This window comes from Leucoraja erinacea, chromosome 38 (assembly GCF_028641065.1).
Source record: "Leucoraja erinacea ecotype New England chromosome 38, Leri_hhj_1, whole genome shotgun sequence".
Lineage (NCBI taxonomy): Eukaryota > Metazoa > Chordata > Chondrichthyes > Rajiformes > Rajidae > Leucoraja > Leucoraja erinaceus.
The window spans coordinates 11,807,524-11,830,863 of NC_073414.1; the positions used below are offsets into that span (position 1 = coordinate 11,807,524).

Below are 23,340 nucleotides of genomic sequence, written 5' to 3' on the forward strand. Positions count from 1 at the left end.
TGGAGCAGCCACTCATAGGTCAGTCATGCTTATGACACTTATATTAGCACGAAGAGCTCAATCTTTATACAATCTCCGTCTGAATAACTCGGTCGTTATGTGAATGAACTCATAAAGCAGAGCAGGCACGGTTGGGTACAAGTTAGAGCTGGCAGCATACCCACCAGATCGGAGATTATGGGTGTTAATTATGTGAAAAAGTAAAGTAAGGTTACTAAGAAATTACGAGATGAAGGACAAGCTTTCCTCATAGCTATAAAGATAGAATGGATGTTCCTCTTGATCACATTCGTGCAACGGCAGGAGGCTCAGATGAACGAACTTTCGGAAGTTTATAATAAACCGCTTAACAGGTCTGGACTATTGCAGATAGAATTCTGGACAGTGTTACATGAGCTGTTGTCTGTAATTCCAATGCTAATGGGACTGTGGTCCAGTTACATGTATGTAAAGTTAGCATCATGTGTTAATGGCCTATGCCTTTTCTACCATTTATGGTTTATCTATGTAGTGTGTTCACATACAGATTAGTTGACTGCATGAAACTACTGAGGTTCAAAGGCTTCATGTAGTCTCGTCGCGAGTATGAAATGAAATAGAAAGATTAAACAAGAACTTACCATTTGAAGTTTGATCTTTATTTTATGAGAAGTTGGAGTGAGAGACTACATGCCCTCCACTCCAAACCCTGAATCTCATAAAATTAATTTGGAAAGTCAAGGGTTATTAATCTTTCAATAGCTTGAAACTGGTTTAAGTGGACTGTGGTGGGCTGGCAGGTTCTTCACAGAGATCAAACTTCAAACGGAATGTCGTGTTTAATGTTTCGATTAACCAACAAACCTGCATGTCTTTTGGGTGTGGGAGGAGGCAGAGATCAGTGTCAAACCCCATTCTCTAGCATTGTGAGGGAGCAGTTCCACCAGCTGGGCCAGTGTGCCACCATAAATGTTTAGTGAACAGCTTGCTATCCAAACAGATCAGATAATACTATACATAAATGCAATCATGTTAAACTCAAGTACAATAGGTAAAGCGAGGGGAAGATACAGAGTGCAGAGTATAGTTCTTAGAATATAGTTTGTTTTTGTTTGTGTTTGTTTTGCAGTGCAATTTGTTGGCTTATAATGGACATTTCTGTCAGCTGAACCAACTGATCATATTTATAAAATGTCTTCATAATTTTCCAGGTTTCAGTAAGAACATTTCCAACTCACCATCAAATTGAAGTTTCTCCTTGCTGCTCCTTTTCAAGTACTTGACATCCTACCTGGAGCGGTGTTCAGAATCAGCCAATACTCCAATTAAGTGCTAGTTTAGATGGGGCATTTTTATCAGCGCAACTAGCACAACTAGGGAGCAGTCCTAAACTACTACTTACACTTACACTTGCTTATATCTGTGACACCCTCTCCCCTGCCACAATCTGAAGAGGGGTCTCAACCCAAAACATCACCCATTCCTTCTATCCCGAGATGCTGCCTGTCCAGCTGATTTACTCCAGCATTTTGTGTCTATCTTCAGTGTAAACCAGCATCTGCAGTTCCTTCCTACATAATCCATCTGTCATGCACCTCCCTTCCCTTACCTGGCACCACCTGCTATCAATTCACCAATCACCCCTCGTTCCTGTCTCACCCCTCCCCCTCTCCTCTTTATACCAATCCTCTTTTTATGTCCTATCTCCACTCTGTCGTTTAGTTTAATTTAGTTTAGAGATACAGTGTGTAAACAGGCCCTTTGGCCCAGCGACACTGCGGCGACCAGAGATCACCCTGTACACCCTGTAACATTTTCCTGCACAATTTACAATTTAATTAAACGAATTACCCTACAAACCTATATCATTAGAGTGTGGGAGGAAACCGGAGCTGCCTGAGAAAACCAAGGCAGGTCACGGGGAGAACATACAAACTCTGTACAGGCTGCACCCATGGTCAGTATCGAACCTGAGTCTCTGGCGTGGTACTGCAGCAACTCTACCGCTGTACCACCGTGCCACCCTCATGCAGTGTTTGTCATGTAATGTAAATCATTCCTCCCTCCCTCCCCACAGATGCTGCTCGACCCCCTAATTCCCTCCACCACACTGTGGATTCTCTTCAAAAGTTAATTTCTATTGAAATCAACGGAAGTGAATTTCAGAGGAAGACAGCACTCTTGTGGTGAGTTGATGGATCAGAGGAGACATCTCCAAAGCCCCGCCTTTGCATGTCCAGATGCCCAGCTACCTGCAGGGCTGAAACCCAGGATAACTTAACAAATTCCTTCAGGCTTCATTGGCCTTGGTCACTCAAGGCCCCAGCCTGGTGCTAACGACCTGCACAGTTAAACGTTTGAGCAAGACAGAGGAAGCCACAAAACAAAGCGGGTGTTGAACATTACTTGGTCAGCCGCACTTCCAGGTGATTGGTCAGGTATTCAACAGGTAAGATGATGTGGTCGAAGACAATCAGCTCCGGCAGGTGGTTGATGGTCTTGCTGTACTCGGTGAGGGTGAGGTGATGCTTATCCATGCTGAAACACACACGCTCATCACAATCAATCTCTCATCATCAATAAATATATCTTAAATACTAAGTCACGCAAGGCAGCAAATGCTGGAATGTAGCAAAACACAAAGTGCCAGAGGAAATCAATGGGTCAGGGCTCATCTTTAGTTTAGTTTAGAGATACAGTGTGGAAACAGACCCTTAGGCCCATTGAGTCCATGCTGACCAATGATCCCAATACACTAGCACCATCCTACGCACTGGAGGAAAATGTACAATTTTTATTGAAGCAAAATTAACCTACAAACCTGTATTTCTTTGGTGTGTAGGAGGAAAATGGAGCACCCAGAGAAAACCCACGTGGCCACAGGGAAAACGCAAGAAACCATGTACACGTAGTTAGGATCAAACCTGAGTCTCAGGCACTGTAAGGCAGCAACACTATGCCACCCTAAATCGGGGGAAGGAATGGACAGACATAGTTTCAGGTCAAGACCCCTCTTAGCCTAAGGAATGTCCCAAACCAAATCGATACCTGTCCATTTCCTCCACAGATACTGCCTGACCCACTGATTTATTTTAGCATCTGTGTTATCTTAAGCAGTAATGCGGTTGTTTCTTTTTCAATAAGAAACCAGGGGAACTAGTTCTATGTTATCCCACTTTCCCATCCATTCACATGAGAGGGAATTTACAGAAGCCAATTAATCAACAAGCCTGCACGTTTATGGAATGTGGGACGAAACCGGAGCACCCAGAGAAAACCCATGTGGTCACAGGGAGAATGTACAAGTTCCATACAGACAGCCCCCAATAGTCAGGATCGAACTCTGGTCTCTGGCGCTGGGAGGCATCAGCTCTCCCGCTGCACCAACATGTCGCCTCTGAAGGAGGAGTTGCGCTGCTAATCAGGGAGCCAGTCACGGCCGCACTTAGAGAGGACACACTGGAGGGTTTGTGCACTGAGGCAATATAGGTGGAGCTTAAAAATATGAAAGGTGCAAGTATTGAATGGGATTGTACTATAGGCTTCCTTATAGCACGCAGGTGATAGTGGAGCAGATTGTGGAGAGATTTCCAAAAGATGCTAATGCAACAGCGTTATCTTGATGGGTGACTTTAACTCAGTCATAGTCATAGAGCATGCAACCTGGCCTTTCAGCCGATTTTGCCCATTATAACCTTGGATTACACTAGTCCCATCTGCCTGCGTTTGGCCCATATCCTTCTAAAACCTTTACTATTCATACACCTGTCTAAATGACTTACAAATGTTGTTATAGTACCCGTCTCAACTACATTATTTGGCAGCTCATTGCCGACACCCAACACCCTCTGTGAAAAGTTACTCCTCACGTTCCTATTACATTTCTCCCCTCTCACCTTAAACCAAAGGCTCCCCAACTCTGAGTAAAATGCTCTGTGCATCTACTCTATCTATTCCCCTCTTGATCTTATACACCTCTGTAAGATCACCCCACAGCCTCCAGCGCTCCGTTAAATAACCTCTCCCTATCGCCCAGCCCCTCATGTCCTGGCAACATCCTCATAAATCTTCTTTTTCAACCTTAACATCTTTCCAATAGAAGTGTAAACACAGTACTCCTAAAGAAGCCAATATTTGTCACTTGCTCAGTGCCAAGGGTTAGATGGGGCAGAATTGATGAGGTGTATCCAATAGTGTTTCTTAAAACAATATGTGGAAAGTCTAACCTGAGAAGGGAAGATACTAGACCTTGTGTTGGGAAATGAGCCTGGACACGTGGCTGGTGTTTCAGTGCAAGAGTCTTTTGGGGCTTGTTTTAGGATTGGGCCTTGCAAAAAATTGCTAAATTGGAGTAAGTCAAACTACAACTTTATTAGACAAGAGCTTGGAAGGGTAGACTGGTATCAATTATTATTGACTAAGTCTACATCTGACATGTGGGAGTATTTTAAAGACCAGTTGATTAAAGTTCTGAACCAGTGTGTTCCAGTGAGGAAGTGAGATTAGGATGACAAAGTAAGGGTACCTTGATTGACCAAAGACCTTGTAAATTTGGTGAAAAAGAAAACGGGGTGCACGCAAGATTCATGAGGATGGAATCAGACACGGCCTTGGAGAAATATAATGAGGATAGAACCCAAGTTCATTTCACTTCGTATCACCTACGAAAATAAGTAACCTATTTACATTTAGAACGCCCACATTTATTTTATGAATTTTTCATAAAGATTGGCCATTTTACTTCGGAGTCACGTGAGTGATTCCGTGAAGAACCCGCCTCAGGACGCACGTGCGGCATTACGTTTCAGCAGGCAACAGCGGCAGGCGGGAGACAGGGCTCCCGCAACAACCAGAAGAACTAAGCTTTAGGTAAGTACTTACCTTTATTTTAACAGCCCCTTCGCGTCTGCTTGTTCCCCGCAGGGCATGCAAGCAGCCCCCTTGGACTCCGGGAGGAGTTTTCCGTTCGCGGGAGGGGGGGGGAAGACGCCACCAGGACCGCACACACGGCGGACCATGGATGGGAGCTGTGCCGGTGCCGGTAACACTCCACAGGGGCGACAACGAGAGAGAGAGCGCAGGAAGACGGCGCTTGCACTGCGTTGGAGGTTCCCCTCAGTCCTCGCTCGCCCTCGAGTACTGGCCAGGTGAGGCAGGCGGGCGGGCGGGCGGAGGCTTCCGACCATTCGGAGCCGGTGAGGGGACCCACTACGCAGTGTTGGCGTGGAGTGCGCTGCAGCCCGAGTGCAGGAGAGCAGCAGCCCGAGTGCAGAGAGAGAGAGAGAGCGAGGACCGCTAACCAGCGCCCCGCTCCCGACACTGCACCAAGCCCGTCAGCACTTCAGCAGCGGGCTGGGGGGAAAACGCTGCACCTGCCCGCTCGACGGAGGAACGTCTCATTGCGGGGCAGCAACAGGCGGTAGGACCGCTTAGCGGGCGGTCCGCTAACCCGACACCGCGACCGAGCCCAGCCCGCTAGCGCCTGAGCAGCGGGCTGGATGTATGCAAAACCGGCGGGTGGTGCCGACATCGGACGGGGACGTCTCTCCACCCAGGAGGGGGAGAGACAGCCGCCTGAGCTGCAGGAGCGGCTCTTGGGCATTGGAGAGGTGAGTTGCAGTTGTGTTTTTTTGCAGGTTTCAGGAACACAACGCAGAAAACTCGCAAAGAGAAACTGCCCCGCTCCAACTCTACCAGCGGGGCAGCAACCGGCGGCAGCGTCGCTCGCAGAGCGGTTTCGCTATCCCTGAGACCACGCCAAGCCAGTCTCGCCAGAGCCTGCACGGCGGACTGGGAAAGCAGCCAGGAAGCCTAACGGCCGGTCGTCTCCGATTCGTCGGAGAGGGACATGTCTCTACCAAAGCAGAATTGAGACAGCCGCCTGAGCTGCATTTAGCAGCTCCTGGAGGGGATGGTCCACCGGGAACAGCAGCGCTCCCGGCGAGACAGGACAGGCACCTCCTCCATAGTGTCGTGTCAGGCACTGCCCTTTGCTACCCTCATACCACGGGCTGGAGCAGGAGGCTAGCATTGGTGACCAGGGCAGGGCTGGTCTGGAAATGGGGCAGGCGGACAAAATCGGTAGTATGCATGGGGTGCAGGATCAGGAACAGCTGTTGGGTGTGGTGGACCGCTTCGTAGCAACCCCACGGGCTGGAGCACCGCCGGAGCCAAAAAAAGGCAGCCAGTATTAACCACCTATCCAACAAACCTCTACTGAAGAAGGTGCTCGCCGAGGTGCTGCAAGAATATACAGCACCAGAGAACTGTGAGGCCCTTAAGGGGAAAAAAGCCTCAACAGCAAAATCTGGAAAAATGTGTGGGCCCTTATGCGGGCATAAAAACTCAAGCTACAGCGGATCCGAAGGCTCCTGACGTCAGCTATCACAGCCTATGCTCGTTCTGTGGAGACAACGAAGATGAACACATACCAGCAGGAAGTGCTGGTATTAAGGTGTACCACACAATTCGAACTAAACAATCTCCGGAGGGAAATATAAGACCTGCCCTCAATCTTAAAATTTGCAGGCTTGAGTAAAGCCCCAGCTGCGGAGGCAGACTCACTGCTATTTGGGAGAGATCTGAACAAAAAGCTGAAGGAGATGGAAGAGGCATCAAAAACCTTCGGCATCATGAGGGCAGGCCCCGGGACGAGCAAACCACAACCTCCGATACCCAAGCAGCAGCACCCCACGGCATCCACCAGTCGACGTCTAGAATATGGGACTGGTGAACGCTTGGGGCCGCATTATCCCCAAAAAGATCTTTTAGATCAGGGCCCGCCGCGGACCCCCTGGAAAATGCGCCTCCCCCCAACGTCGCCAGCACGTCGTCAGAACAAAAGCACTCAGAAAACAGGAAAGACAAAACCGCCAATAAACATGGAGGTAGGTGGGTCCGGTTCCTACCAGCATATAGAGCTCTTTCCTGGACTATCTTGGGTTTCATATTAATTCAGTCCACGTAACTATAATGTTGCCAAGAGACAACATAGTTGAATTGGCACAAACTAGCAACAAATTAATGGTCAACAAACTACCAACTACTCGACAAGTAACAGAGTGATTGGGAAAAATGGTAGCATTTATGTCTACATGATTCAGACCTTAATATCAAAAACGACATATAGGTTGTCATTGAGCATCTCATGAAGTTACCCACTGAAGTAATATCAGAAAGACAGTGGTGGGGTTACCACTTATACTGGGCATTAATTATCTAAAAAATGTTCGGGTGAATTTTATGGATTCAAAGCACTTGCATGTACGGTTATAAATAGACTACACTACGGAGGTAGCCTACATTAACCATATGGGCAGCATAAAGTCGGTATCATGTGACAAGTTGTTCAAAACAATTTGGCAATGGTGTGTCCAAAGAAGTATTTGACTATCAGCAACTTACCTGCCAGGTAAGCTGAATACAGTGACAGACACCAGGTCACATAAATTTAATGACAACATCGATTAGATGTTTTTTATAAAAAAGTTTAAACTAAATTATCAAGCTATATGACACGCCAGATATTAATGCATTTCGTTGTCTCTGTACTATACACTGACAATGACAATTAAAATTGAATCTGAATCTGATATCGATTATCTGCATCAACGCTAAATCACCAGGTGTTTGGGGATGTCCTATGTATGTCGCGTGGGAACCAGACCCAGGGGCAGCAAATGCGTTCGCGCTGCATTGGTGAAATTATTTCTATGTATTTCTTCCCTTCTGCCTCATCAATCGAGGACTACGCACAGCACAAAAGGACTCTGCTTCAGGTATTTGATAGTACCTGACGGACTTACGCAGCCATGATTCCCTATACGCCATGACATGGTTGTTGAAACTTCGATGGTATTTCCCAGTAACCTAGAATTATTAAACATTCGTAGCCGGGCACAAGTCATCTGTGCCATGGGATAATCAAGCTCCTGGGTTGCAGATTCTGCACAAGCCACAGCTGGGACTGGGATTGTTATACCGAACCATCGACACCATGTCAGCATCCTTCTACAGGACTACAGCTCTTGTCCAGCATCAAGAGAAGTACTGCAAGGATAGAAGGGATAACCTACTAAACTGATACCGTTACTACGAACTGGAATTTCTGGAGAACCTTCATCACGATGAAGGATTCGGCTACAGTACCATCAACACAGCTAGAATTGTCCTGCCTGTTTTTTCAAAACAGCTACAGGACAACAGGCCATGGGGTCACTGGCTGGTGGTTAATCTTTGATGGGTATTACAACTCTAAACCCCTAGACCAGGTACACCCATATATGGGATGTCACAGTGGTACAACCATACCTCAGGGGATACCCACCAGCCAGATCCCTCAACCTGAACCTTCTATGCTCTAAACACATATGTTGAGGGCACACGGAGCAGCACAGAGGGTCCAGTCACTACTCCTATTACAACTGGACATCATGCTCATAGCTTCAGACTAGATCTCTATCATTGTCCAGGGAATGGTAAAACCAGACCAGGAACACCTTATCCAGTCATAAAATCCGGGCTTACCCGCCAGAAAACATGGTAATGTGCCATGACCCTATTACCTTACATAGACACAACCTAAATATTCGAGGGAGATGAAAAGCCTTGTGGGTTGGTCACAAAAAACCTTGTGGTTGGGTAACGAGCCTTTTTTGGGATGGCTCAAGCAGGTACTAAAGCTCCTGGGATAAAACTAACATGTACAATGTTTTCATTCCACAGGACAAGCTTCCACGTCAACGGCAAAAGAATGGACGTGCCTATAAACCACATCCTGGCTACAGCAGAATGGTGGGGGTAAAACGTTCAGAGAAACAATTTATTATAAACTGTTGACAAAACCTGTTTTTTATTTGCAGGAAAGATTCCAATCTGCAAATATTTAAATTAGCCCAGGGGAGCATTTAAATTTCTTCATTGTTATTGTAAAAATACCATTGTTTTTTTATAAACAGATTCATTGGTTGATTACGATAACACACTTCCTCCCTCAAAGACTTCGGCAGTGGTGTAGTAATAGCTGTTACACGGTTTGAAATCACAGAAGCTTTGAAATCTTCACGGAATCACTCACGTGACTCCGAAGTAAAATAGTAAGATTAAACGAGAACTTACCAGTTTGAAGTTTGATCTGTATTTTATGAGGAGTTACGATGAGGGATTACGTGCCCTCCGCTCCCACCCTCATTATATGGATCAAACTGATAAATTGATGTCTCTTTGTCTTTACTATGTTACTTCAAATACTTGTGTCTATCTGTGATTCCACACCGCTGCTTTGAAGTATGCCGCACATGCGTCCTGAGGCGGGTTCTTCACGTAATCCCTCATCGTAACTCCTCATAAAATACAGATCAAACTGCAAACTGGTAAGTTCTCGTTTAATGTTACTATTATATCCCGAGAATTAACAAAAAAGAACTAAAATAACCGTGCATAGTTCCTTGAAGGTGGAATCTCATATAGATAGGGTGGTAAAGAAAGCTTTTGGTATGCTAGCCTTTATAAATCAGAGCATTGAGTATAGAAGCTGGGATGTAATGTTAAAATTGTACAAGGCATTGGTGAGACCAAATCTGGAGTATGGTGTACAATTTTTGGTCACCTAATTATAGGAAGTATGTCAACAAAATAGAGAGAGTACAGAGATTTACTAGAATGTTGCCTGGGTTTCAACAACTAAGTTACAGAGATAGGTTGAATAAGTTAGGTCTTTATTCTCTGGAGCGCAGAAGGTTAAGGGGGGGGACTTGATAGAGGTCTTTAAAATGATGAGAGGGATAGACAGAGTTGATGTGGACAAGCTTTTCCCTTTGAGAATAGGGAAGATTCAAGCAAAAGGACATGACTTCAGAATTAAGGGACAGAGGTTTAGGGATACCATGAGGGGGAACGTCTTTACTCAGACAGTGGTAGCGGTGTGGAATGAGCTTCCAGATGAAGTGGTGGAGGCAGGTTTGTTGGTATCATTTAAAAATAAATTGGATAGGCATATGGATGAGAAGGGAATGGAGGGTTATGGTATGAGTGCAGGCAGGTGAAAAAAGTTGTTCGGCATGGACTTGTAGGGCCGAGATGGCCTGTTTCCGTGTTGTTATATGGTTATATGTTATGTGGTTAAAATGAAAATAAGATGAAAGGTTTTGATAAATGCCCCACAAACCACTTTTGGCAGTGGCTTCCACCAGATTCCTCAGAGGTGCCTCAGATATCAGTGCTAGGTTTTCACCTGCGAGGCCCAGGACCGTCGGAGAGCAGTGGAGGAGGGTCAGGGCAGTGAGTACTTAAATCGGGCGCGGGGCTTGTTTTCACAGAGGCCCAGGACCGTCGGAGAGCAGTGGAGGAGGGTCAGGGTGGTGAGTACTTAAATCGGGCGCGGGGCTTGTTTTCACAGAGGCCCAGGACCGTCGGAGAGCAGTGGAGGAGGGTCAGGGCGGTGAGTACTTAAATCGGGCGCGGGGCTTGTTTTCACAGAGGCCCAGGACCGTCGGAGAGCAGTGGAGGAGGGTCAGGGCTTTTACCAAAATCCGTAACGTTCCACGCTCCATAGGGAGGGTTCTGGTGGAAGTCGCTGATTGGTGGAAGCAGACTAGAGGAAGCAGCTGATTGGGTGCAACATCAGGTTAGCATTTGTGCTTTCTGGTTAAAGGTACAGTGCTTTAGTAAAGGTACAGTGAGCTAAAGGTACAGTGCTTTAGTAAAGGTACAGTGAGCCAAGGGTACAGTGGGCTAAAGGTACAGTGCTTTTTGTTTATATAATAAAGGGCAGTTTAAAGGTCACGAGGGGGCAGTTTCTATTGTATTATACTGTTATCAGATCCAGGGTAAGGCGGGAGAATGACAGTCAGAGCAGTATACTGTTCTGGATGTCAGATGTGGGAGGTCATGGTGTTGGATGGCCCTCCAGTCGTCCACATCTGCACCAGGTGCAACGAGATGGGGCTCCTAAGGGACCGTATTAGGATCCTGGAGCAGCAGCTCGATGACCTCTGTCTGATCAGGGAGAGTGAGGAGGTCATAGAGGGTAGTTATAGAGAGGTGGCCACTCCAAAACCACGGGAGAGAGACATGTGGGTCACGTTAAGGAAGGGCAAGGGGCAGAGGCAGGAACGAGTGAGTACTCCAATGTCGGTACACCTCGCAAATAAGTACTCCTGTTTGAGTACGGATGGGGGTGACTGCCTACCCGGAGGTAGTGACAGCGGACGGGCCTCCAGCACAGAGACCGGCCCTGTTGCTCCAAAAGGTAGGGAAAAAAAGAGGGCAATAGTAATTGGGGACTCTATTGTTAGGGGGTCGGATAGGCGATTCTGTGGACACAGTCGGGAGACAAGGATGGTGGTCTGCCTCCCTGGTGCCAAGGTCTCGGACGTGTCTCAACGCATCCAAGATATCCTTAAATCAGAGGGAGAGGAGCCTGAGGTCGTGGTACATATAGGTACCAATGACATAGGTAAAAAAAAGGGAAGAGGTCCTGAAGGGAGGATTTAGGGAGTTGGGAGGAGAGTTAAGAAAAAGGACCAAAAAGGTAACAATCTCAGGATTACTGCCTGTGCCACGCGACAGTGAGAGTAGGAATGGAGCGAGGTGGAGGATAAATGCGTGGCTGAAAGACTGGTGCAGAGGGCAGGGATTCAAGTTCCTGGATCATTGGGACTTCTTTTGGGGAAGGTGGGACCTGTACAGAAAGGATGGGTTGCACTTGAACCCGAGGGGGACCAATATCCTAGCGGGGAAATTTGCAAAGGCAGCTGGGGAGACTTTAAAGTAGAATGGTTGGGGCGAGGGACTCAAATAGCGAAAGGTAGTAGACAGAATGGGAGGCAGGAAGCAGAAATGGGAAGCAATCGGACACAAGAGGAGAAAGAAAAAAAAGGAAATAAACAGAGAATAAGAGACGGGGGTTTTCTTAAATGTGCATATTTTAATGCTAGGAGCATTGTAAGAAAGGTGGATGAGCATAGTCTAGATAGACACCTGGAAGAATGATGTTGTGGCGATCAGTGAAACGTGGTTGCAGGAGGGCTGTGATTGGAAACTAAATATTCCAGGATTTCGCTGCTTCAGGTGTGATAGAATTGGAGGGGCAAGAGGTGGAGGTGTTGCATTGCTAGTCAGGGAAGATATTACAGCAGTGCTTTGGCAGGATAGATTGGAGGGCTCATCTAGGGAGGCTATTTGGGTGGAATTGAGAAGTGGGAAAGGTGTAGCAACACTTATAGGGGTGTATTATAGACCGCCAAACGGGGAACGAGAATTGGAAGAGCAAATATGTAAGGAGATAGCAGATATTAGTAGTAAGCACAAGGTAGTGATTGTGGGAGATTTCAACTTTCCACACATACTGGGAAACACATTCTGTAAATGGGCTGGATGGGTTGGAGTTTGTAAAATGTGTGCAGGATAGTTTTTTGCAGCAATACATAGTGGTACCTACTAGAGGAGGGGCAGTGCTGGACCTCCTGTTAGGAAATGAGATGGGACAGGTGGCGGAGGTATGCGTTGGGGATCACTTCGGGTCCAGTGATCACAATACCATTAGTTTCAATATAATTATGGAGAGGGTCAGAACTGGACCTAGGGTTGAGATTTTTGATTGGAGAAAGGCTAACTTTGATGCGATGCGAGATGATTTAAAAGGAGTGAACTGGGACATTTTGTTTCATGGGAAAGATGTAGAAGAGAAATGGAGGACATTTAAAGGGGAAATTTTAAGAGTACAGAATCTTTATGTTCCTGTTCGGTTGAAAGGAAACAGTAAAAATTGGAAAGAGCCCTGGTTTTCAAGGGAAATTGGACATCTTGTTCGGAAAAAGAGGGAGATCTACAATAATTATAGGCAGCAGGAAGTAAATGAGGTGCTTGAGGAGTATAAGGAATGTAAAAAGAATCTTAAGAAAGAAATTAGAAAAGCTAAAAGAAGATATGAGGTTGCTTTGGCAAGTAAGGTGAAAGTCAATCCAAAGGGTTTCTACAGCTATATTAATAGCAAAAGGATAACGAGGGATAAAATTGGTCCATTGGAGAGACATAGTGCACAGCTATCTGCAGAGCCAAAAGAGATGGGGGAGATATTGAACAATTTTTTTTTCTTCGGTATTCACCAAGGAGAAGGATATTGAATTATGTGAGGTAGGGAAACTAGTAGAGTAGCTATGAGGTTCAAAGTAAAAGAAGTACTGACACTTTTGAAAAATATAAAAGTGGATAAGTCTCCAGGTCCTAACAGGATATTCCCTAGGACATTGAGGGAAGTTAGTGTAGAAGTAGCCGTGGCTATGACAGAAATATTTCAAATGTCAATAGAAACGGGAATAATCCCCGAGGATTGGCGTACTGCGCATGTTGTTCCATTGTTTAAAAAGGGTTCTAAGAGTAAACCTAGCAATTATAGACCTGTTAGTTTGACTTCAGTGGTTGGCAAATTAATGGAAAAGATACTTAGAGATAATATATATAAGCATCCAGATAAACAGGGTCTGATTAGGAACAGTCAACATAGATTTGTGCCTGGAAGGTCATGTTTGACTAATCTTCTTGAATTTTTTGAAGAGGTTACTAGGGAAATTGACGAGGGTAAAGCAGTGGATGTTGTCTATATGGACTTTAGTAAGGCCTTTGACAAGGTTCCTCATGGAAGGTTGGTTAAGAAGGTTCAACTGTTGGGTATAAATGCAGGAATAGCAAGATGGATTCAACAGTGGCTGAATGGGAGAAGCCAGAGGGTAATGGTGGATGGCTGTTTATCGGGTTGGAGGCAGGTGACTAGTGGGGTGCCTCAGGGATCTGTGTTGGGTCCTTTGTTGTTTGTCATGTACATCAATGATCTGGATGAAGGTGTGGTAAATTGGATTAGTAAGTATGCAGATGATACCAAGATAGGGGGTGTTGTGGATAATGAAGAGGATTTCCAAAGTCTACAGAGTGATTTAGGCCATTTGGAAAAATGGGCTGAAAGATGGCAGATGGAGTTTAATGCTGATAAATGTGAGGTGCTACACCTTGGCAGAACAAATCAAAATAGGACGTACATGGTAAATGGTAGGGAATTGAAGAATACAGCTGAACAGAGGGATCTGGGTATAACCGTGCATAGTTCCTTGAAGGTGGAATCTCATATAGATAGGGTGGTAAAGAAAGCTTTTGGTATGCTAGCCTTTATAAATCAGAGCATGGAGTATAGAAGCTGGGATGTAATGTTAAAATTGTACAAGGCATTGGTGAGACCAAATCTGGAGTATGGTGTGCAATTTTGGTCGCCCAATTATAGGAAGGATGTCAACAAAATAGAGAGAGTACAGAGGAGATTTACTAGAATGTTGCCTGGGTTTCAACAACTAAGTTACAGAGATAGGTTGAATAAGTTAGGTCTTTATTCTCTGGAGCGCAGAAGGTTAAGGGGGGACCTGATAGAGGTCTTTAAAATGATGAGAGGGATAGACAGAGTTGATGTGGACAAGCTTTTCACTTTGAGAATAGGGAAGATTCAAACAAGAGGACATGACTTCAGAATTAAGGGACAGAAGTTTAGGGGTAATATGAGGGGGAACTTCTTTACTCAGAGAGTGGTAGCGGTGTGGAATGAGCTTCCAGTGGAAGTGGTGGAGGCAGGTTCATTGGTATCATTTAAAAATAAATTGGATAGGCATATGGATGAGAAGGGAATGGAGGGTTATGGTATGAGTGCAGGCAGGTGGGACTAAGGGGAAAAAACATTTGTTCGGCACGGACTTGTGGGGCCGAGATGGCCTGTTTCCGTGCTGTAATTGTTATATGGTTATATGGTTATAGGTCACGCTGCCTGTGGTTTATTGCATGTAGATGAGAATGTACAAGGCTGAATTGGTAAGTTTGTAGCTGACAGTAAAGTGGGTGATATCATGGATGGTGCATATAGTTTTCACAGCAGGTTCATGGTCATCTGGACAAATGGGCTGAGAACAGCCGATGGAGTTTGAGGCACGTAAGTGTCAGGTGTTGCATGATGTGAAGTCAAACCAGGACACCACCTTCACAGTGAATGGGAGGCCCCTGGGGCAATTTGTAGAGCAGAGGGGTCAAGTTCACTGAAATTGATGTCACAGGGAGATAGGTTGGTGAAGAAGGCTTTTGGTACATTGGCTTTGACCAGTCAAGGTTAGAAGTTGGGACATTATGTTTCAGTTGTACAAGACGATGAGCTTTGAGTATGGGGTTCAGTTTTGGTCACCCTGCTATAGAAGCATATCATTAAACTGGCAAAAGTGCAGAAACAAGGGAATGTGGATCAAGAACCATAGATTTAAGGTGAGAAGGGAACCTGAGGGGCAACCTTTCATTCATAGTGTGGTTGTTATATGGTACAAGCAGCCAGAGGATATAGTTGAGGTATGTAAAATTACAGCATTTAAAAGACGCTTGTTCAAAATTCTCGTGGGATATAGGGCAACCATGGGCGAATGGAACTAGCTTGGATGGGGCAGGCAGGTTCGACAAGTTGGGCCAAAGTAACCCGTTTCCATGCCATACCACACAATGACTCTTTGGCTTTAACTGCCCCAGGTGCATATTGCCCATGCTCTTTTTTCTCCCACCCCCCAAGCCTGCCTCATTGTGAGTTTTCCCATCCCACCACAACTCAGTCCCAGAGCAGAATTCTCTCAAACTGTTTCCCAACTTCTATCATTTGCAATTGGACATCTGTTGCACAAATATCACTGGCCATCGAGTGACCTTCCCTGGTGCCAGCTAATTCCCAATCATTTCTTTCACCATCTTTCAATGTTGTATTCAAGGTCTTTCAGAGTTAATGGCACAAAAGGGAATAGTGCCGGAGGATTGGTGTACTGCGCCTGTTGTTCCATTGTTTAAAAAGGGGTCTAAGAGTAAACCTAGCAATTATAGACCTGTTAGTTTGACGTCAGTGGTGGACAAATTAATGGAAAGGATACTTAGAGATAATATATATAAGCATCTGGATAAACAGGGTCTGATTAGGAACAGTCAACATGGATTTGTGCCTGGAAGGTCATGTTTGACTAATCTTCTTGAATTTTTTGAAGAGGTTACTCGGGAAATTGATGAGGGTAAAGCAATGGATGTTGTATATATGGACTTCAGTAAGGCCTTTGACAAGGTTCCTCACGGAAGGTTGGTTAAGAAGGTTCAATGGTTGGGGATTAATGGAGGAGTAGCAAGATGGATTCAACAGTGGCTGAATGGGAGATGCCAGAGAGTAATGGTGGATGGCTGTTTGTCAGGTTGGAGGTCAGTGACTAGTGGGGTGCCACAGGGATCTGTGTTGGGTCCACTGTTGTTTGTCATGTACATCAATGATCTGGATGATGGTGTGGTAAATTGGATTAGTAAGTATACAGATGATACTAAGATAGGTGGGGTTGTGGATAATGAAGTAGATTTTCAAAGTCTACAGAGAGATTTATGCCAGTAGGAAGATTGGGCTGAAAGATGACAGATTGAGTTTAATGCTGATAAGTGTGAAGTGCTACACATTGGCAGGACAAATCAAAATAGGACGTACATGATAAATGGTAGGGAATTGAAGAATGCAGGTGAACAGAGGGATCTGGGAATAACTGTGCACAGTTCCCTGAAAGTGGAATCTCATGTAGATAAGGTGGTAAAGAAAGCTTTTGGTGTGCTGGCCTTTATAAATCAGAGCATTGAGTATAGAAGTTGGGATGTAATGTTAAAATTGTACAAGGCATTGGTGAGGCCAATTCTGGAATATGGTGTACAATTTTGGTCGCCTAATTATAGGAAGGATGTCAACAACATAGAGAGAGTACAGAGGATATTTACTAGAATGTTGCCTGGATTTCAGCAACTAAGTTACAGAGAAAGGTTGAACAAGTTAGGGCTTTATTCTTTGGAGCGCAGAAGGTTAAGGGGGGACTTGATAGAGGTCTTTAAAATGATGAGAGGGATAGACAGAGTTGACGTGGATAAGGTTTTCCCACTGAGAGTAGGGAAGATTCAAACAAGGGGACATGACTTGAGAATTAAGGGACAGAAGTTTAGGGGTAACACGAGGGGGAACTTCTTTACTCAGAGAGTGGTGGCTGTGTGGAATGAACTTCCAGTGAAGGTTGTGGAGGCAGGTTCAGTTTTATCATTTAAAAATAAATTGGATAGTTATATGGACGGGAAAGGAATGGAGGGTTATGGTATGAGCGCAGGTATATGGGACTAGGGGAGAATACGTGTTCGGCACGGACTAGAAGGGTCGAGATGGCCTGTTTCCATGCTGTAATTGTTATATGGTTATATGGTTATAAAGCACATGCCTCGAAGCCCTTCATTCTGAGCTGATGATACAACAGCCCTAAGCATTAAATTCAGTCTATGGGTGGATGGCTCATCATGAAAAACTGGTCCGGGGTCATATCACATCACTCCTGCCCCGAAGCTTTGACCCGCACCAGTTTGCGTACAGAGCAAATAGATCTACAGAGGACGCTGTAGCCACAGCTCTCCATGCTGCACTGTCTCACCTGGAGCAGCGGGGGAGCTACGCGCGGATGGTCTTTGTGGACTACAGCTCTACTTTTAATACCATCCTTCCCCACAAACTGGTGGACAAATTGGCGGACTTGGGACTTCCACACTCCACCTGCACGTGGATAAATAGCTTCCTGTCGGGTCGCAGCCAGAGAGTCAGAGTGGGCCATCATACATCCACGGCCCTCAGCCTCAGTACCGGCTCTCCACAGGGCTGCGTACTGAGCCCCCTGCTCTACACCATCTACACACATGACTGCACCCCCGCCCACCACAGCAACACCATTGTCAAATTTGTGGATGACACTACGGTGGTGGGACTCATTTCCGGGGGGGATGAGTACGCCTACCGGGATGAGGCGGAGCAGCTGACAGTGTGGTGTTAGGAAAATAACCTGCTCCTCAACACCTTAAAAACAAAGGAATTAATAATAGACTTTAGGAAGAATAAAACGGACATGGTACCATTGATTATCAGAGGGGACTGTGTGGAGAGGGTGGCGGATTTCCGCTTCCTGGGAATCCATATTGAGGAGGACCTGACGAGGAGCGTGAACACCACTGCGCTGCTGAAAAAGGTCCAGCAGAGACTGCACTTCCTGAGGGTGCTCAGGAAGAATGACATCACTCAGAGACTGCTGCTGTCCTTTTATCGGTGCTCCATTGAGAGCATACTAACATACTGTGTATGCATGTGGTACACCAGCGGCACAGCGGCTCAGAGGAAAGCGCTCAAGAGGGCCATTGACAACGCCCAGAGGATTGTCGGCTGCCCTCTCCTTACCTTGGAGGACTTACACAGTTCCCGCTGCATCAAAAAATCCCAGAGTATTATAAAGGACATTTCCCACCCCGGACACTCCCTGTTTGAACTGTTGCCGTCAGGCAGACGGTACAGATCTACAAGGACAAGGACAAACAGACTAAAAAACAGTTTTTACTAGGCACTAAATGTAGCCGCCAAGGAACGCAGGGGCGATACATACTAAGGGACTGTGGTACACTGTGAAATCGACAGAAGGATGGAGGGTTGGGTGTTTATGCGTGCTATTTTCATGATATTTATTTTAGTTGTTTATCTTTTAATATTTTACCTTGTATGTATCGTTAGCTTTTAGAAATGTTTGAATGGTGCACTGACTGGCTGACATTTTTAAATTTTGTTGTACATGGTTCATGTTACAATGACAATAAAGAAACTATTCGATTCTATTCTATTCTATTCTATGATAATGTACCTGGTAGCTAAATCGTGATGGTGTTGGGAGCACTGTGGTCACACATATGTTGCCTAGTGTCAAGGTCAATGTGTCACCACATAGCCCATCTCTGAGGGACAGTGAGTAGAATGCTCACTGACCAATTTGCCATTCATCACCGACCTATGCAATTGGGCTGCTTGCAAGAGTCATATCTCCTCAAACCTTCACCTACGTGGTAACGATGAGTCTGTCCTTTCGCTGGCTCTCGATACCCGGCTTCTCCCGGTTGGTCTCGACTTTCTTGTTAGCGGGTTTCTTGTGCTTCTTGTTGACAACTTTACTGATGGTATGAGCAGTGTACTTGGGCAAGAGCTGTGGAGAAATGAGCCGGTGGGAGTATTTCTCAGTACAATTTTAGTTTAGTTTAGTTTTAGAAATACAGCATGGGAATGAACAGTCCCTTTGGCCCACCGGGTCTGCGCCGACTAATGATCTTTGTAGTGTGGAGAAAGCCCAAGCAGGTCATGGGGAGAATGTACAAAATCCGTACAGACAGCACTGGGAGTCAGGCTCGAACCCAGGTCTCTGCACTTTATGGCGCCAGAAAGAATATTTCAAAGTCAGCATGGATTTATGATGGCAAAATCATACTTGACTAATCTTCAGGAAATTTTCGAGGGTGTAACAAGTAGAATGGATAAGGTAGAGCCAGTGGATGTGGTGTATCTGCACTTTCAACAAGACTTTGACAAGGCCCCAATCAAGAGGTTAGTGTCCAAGATTTTGGTTTTGGGGAAGGTTATTGACATGGAGAACTGGTTGGCAGAATAGGAATTAACGGGTACTTTTAAGAATGGGAGGCAGTGATTAGTGGAATGGCGCAACACTCAGTGTTTGGACCACAATTATTTACAATATATTAACGATTTAGATGAAGGAACATTGCTAAATTTATGGATGACACAAATCTGGCTGGCAATGTGTGCTGCGAGGAGGATACTATGAGAATGCAGGATGAATTGGATAGGTTGAGTGAGGGGGCAGATGCATGGCAGATGCAGTCTAATGTGGATAAATGTGAGGATATCCACTTCGGTGGCAAGAACAAGAAGGCAGATTATTTGACTGGTGTCAGATTAGAAAAGGGGAGGTGCAACGAATCCTGGTGCCCTTGTTCATCAGTCACTGAAAGTAAGCATGTAGGTGTAGCGGGCTGTTAATTAAACAAATGGCATGTTGGCCTTCATAGTGAGAGGATTGGAGTATAGGAGCAAGGAGGTCGTACTGCAGTTGTACAGGGCCCTGCGAAGACCACATCTGGAGTATTGTGTGCAGTTTTGCACTCCTAATTTGATGAATTAATTCTTGCTATTGAGGGAGTGCAGCATAGTTTCACCAGGTTAATTCCAGGGATGACGGGACTGACATATGATGAAACTATGGATCGACAGGGCTTACAGTCACTGTAATTTAGAAGAATGAGAGGGGATTTTATAGAACCATATAAAATTCTCAAGGTATTGGACAGAGTAGATGCAAGAAAAACGTTCCCGATGTTGGGGGAGTCCAGAACAAGGGGTCACAGTTTAAGAATAAGGGCCAAACCATTTAGGACTGAGATGAGGAAACACATTTTCACCCAGAAAATTGTGAGCTTGTGGAATTCTCTACCACAGAAGGCACCAGAGGCCAATTCACTGGATGTATGCAAGAGAGCGTTAGATATAGCTCTTAGGGCTAACGGAATCAAGGGATATGGGGAGAAAGCAGGAACAGGGTATTGATTTTGGATGATCAGCCATGATCATATTGAATGGCGGTGCTAGCTCGAGGGGCTGAATGGCCTATGCCTGCATCTATTTTCTATGTTTCTATATATCTACCGCCCAGCAGTTACTGAGCTGCCAGTCTGAGGAGGAGATTTTTCATCCACAACCTTACTCACCTTCTCACTCAGGTTGCGTTGCTCCAAGCAGAGCTCAATAATACATATGCTGGCTTGCTTGGTGATTTCATCCAGAAAATTGGCACATAACTTAACGCTTCGACTTTGGAGGACAGGGTACTGCAGAGAGAGACAAGACACTTCAATCAGCAACTTCATTAAGGCAGGCCAGCACCAAAAACCCCAGACAAATTCCCATCGTGTAATGGCATCAGAATACTTCAGTCAGTCCCAATTTAAACCTTACTCTCCAAGCACTGTGTACCTCTCTTGTACATTAACATATGTAATAAATATGCATGGCCTCATCTGACACGGATTGAATAAACTGCAGCTGGGTGGTGTCTGAGTCTCTAAACCACCCACCACAAGATTGCAATGGCTGTAGAGGAATAGCCCACCCAGTTGCCCATCTCCAAGTAGATGGCGCGTGTTGACACTCACACATTCCCCGTCACACATCTCCAGTGATGTCGAAAATTACTCTCTGTCAGATCTGTCAGAATTGTTTGAGTGTGCTAGGTGTTCAATGTACAATCACCTGCCATCCCATGACATTCTGCAGTCTGTACCAACACCCATTTACTCACCACCATCCTCACCTACCAAAGAACCACCCATCATAATTTTACAAAGATTTAATTAATCCCACATTGTAGTGGGAGGTTGGAAAGTGCTTCTGAGGGGGGGGGGGGGGGGGGGGGGGGGGGGGGGGGGGGAGGGAGGGGGGGGGGGGGGGGGGGGAGCAGATATATTTGGCATTTATGAAGTTTTTTGAGAGGCACAGTACAATGTGGATAAATGTGAGGTTATCCACTTTGGGGGCAAGAACAGGAAGGCAGATTATTATCTGAATGGTGTAAGATTAAGAAAGGGGTGCAACGAGACCTGGTTGTGCTTGGACACCAGTCACAGAAAGTAGCATGCAGCACAGCAGGCAGTGAAGAAAGCTAATGGCATGTTGGCCTTGATTGCGAGAAGATTTGAGTTTAGGAGCAATGAGGACGGAGCAAGGATGGCGTACTGCAGTTATACAGATGCCCGGTGAGATCGCACCTGGATAATTGTGTGCAATTTATGGTCTCCTAATTTGAGGATGGACATTATTGCTATTGAGGGAATATATAAGTAGATTCATAGCAGGTTAATTCCCAGGATGGCGGGACTGACATATGAAGAAAGAATGGGATTGACTGGGCATGTATTCAAATGTATTAAAAAGGGTTCTAAGAGTAAACCTAGCAATTATAGACCTGTTACTTTGACTTCAGTGGTGGGCAAATTAATGGAAAAGATACTTAGAGACAATATATATAAGCATCTAGATAAACAGGGTCTGATTAGGAACAGTCAACATGGATTTGTGCCTGGAAGGTCATGTTTAACTAATCTTCTTGAATTTTTTGAAGAGGTTACTAGGGAAATTGACGAGGGTAAAGCAGTGGATGTTGTCTATATGGACTTTAGTAAGGCCTTTGACAAGGTTCCTCATGGAAGGTTGGTTAAGAAGGTTCAAATGTTGGGTATAAATGCAGGAATAGCAAGATGGATTCAACAGTGGCTGAATGGGAGAAGCCAGAGGATAATGGTGGATGGCTGTTTATCGGGTTGGAGGCAGGTGACTAGTGGGGTGCCTCAGGGATCTGTGTTGGGTCCTTTGTTGTTTGTCATGTACATCAATGATCTGGATGAAGGTGTGGTAAATTGGATTAGTAAGTATGCAGATGATACCAAGATAGGGGGTGTTGTGGATAATGAAGAGGATTTCCAAAGTCTACAGAGTGATTTAGGCCATTTGGAAAAATGGGCTGAAAGATGGCAGATGGAGTTTAATGCTGATAAATGTGAGGTGCTACACCTTGGCAGGACAAATCAAAATAGGACGTACATGGTAAATGGTAGGGAATTGAAGAATACCGTTGAACAGAGGGATCTGGGTATAACCGTGCATAGTTCCTTGAAGGTGGAATCTCATATAGATAGGGTGGTAAAGAAAGCTTTTGGTATGCTAGCCTTTATAAATCAGAGCATTGAGTATAGAAGCTGGGATGTAATGTTAAAATTGTACAAGGCATTGGTGAGACCAAATCTGGAGTATGGTGTACAATTTTGGTCGCCAAATATAGGAAGGATGTCAACAAAATAGAGAGAGTACAGAGGAGATTCACTAGAATGTTGCCTGGGTTTCAACAACTAAGTTACAGAGATAGGTTGAATAAGTTAGGTCTTTATTCTCTGGAGCGCAGAAGGTTAAGGGGGGACCTGATAGAGGTCTTTAAAATGATGAGAGGGATAGACAGAGTTGATGTGGACAAGCTTTTCCCTTTGAGAATAGGGAAGATTCAAACAAGAGGACATGACTTCAGAATTAAGGGACAGAAGTTTAGGGGTAATATGAGCGGGAACTTCTTTACGCAGAGAGTGGTGGCGGTGTGGAATGAGCTCCCAGTGGAAGTGGTGGAGGCAGGTTCATTGGTATCATTTAAAAATAAATTGGATAGGCATATGGATGAGAAGGGAATGGAGGGTTATGGTACGAGTGCAGGCAGGTGGGACTAAGGGGAAAAAAAATTTGTTCGGCATGGACTTGTAGGGCCGAGATGGCCTGTTTCCGTGCTGTAATTGTTATATGGTTATATGGTTATTTATTCACTGTAATTGAGAAGGATGAGAGGAGATCTTATGGAAACATATACAATTCTTAAAGGATTG

General features: G+C 45.3%; 1 protein-coding gene across 1 annotated transcript in view; it reads right to left on the reverse strand.

The window, feature by feature from the left end:
* Nucleotides 1-23,340, reverse strand: part of LOC129714287 (nck-associated protein 1-like) — a 204,256-nt gene that overhangs the window by 89,167 nt on the left and 91,749 nt on the right. The window contains exons 18-20 of the mRNA XM_055663845.1: nt 20,629-20,748; nt 18,916-19,055; nt 2,386-2,517 (exon numbers count right to left, since the gene is read on the reverse strand). Coding sequence (XP_055519820.1) covers nt 2,386-2,517; nt 18,916-19,055; nt 20,629-20,748 — 392 coding nt within the window. The remainder of the gene's footprint in view (nt 1-2,385; nt 2,518-18,915; nt 19,056-20,628; nt 20,749-23,340) is intronic.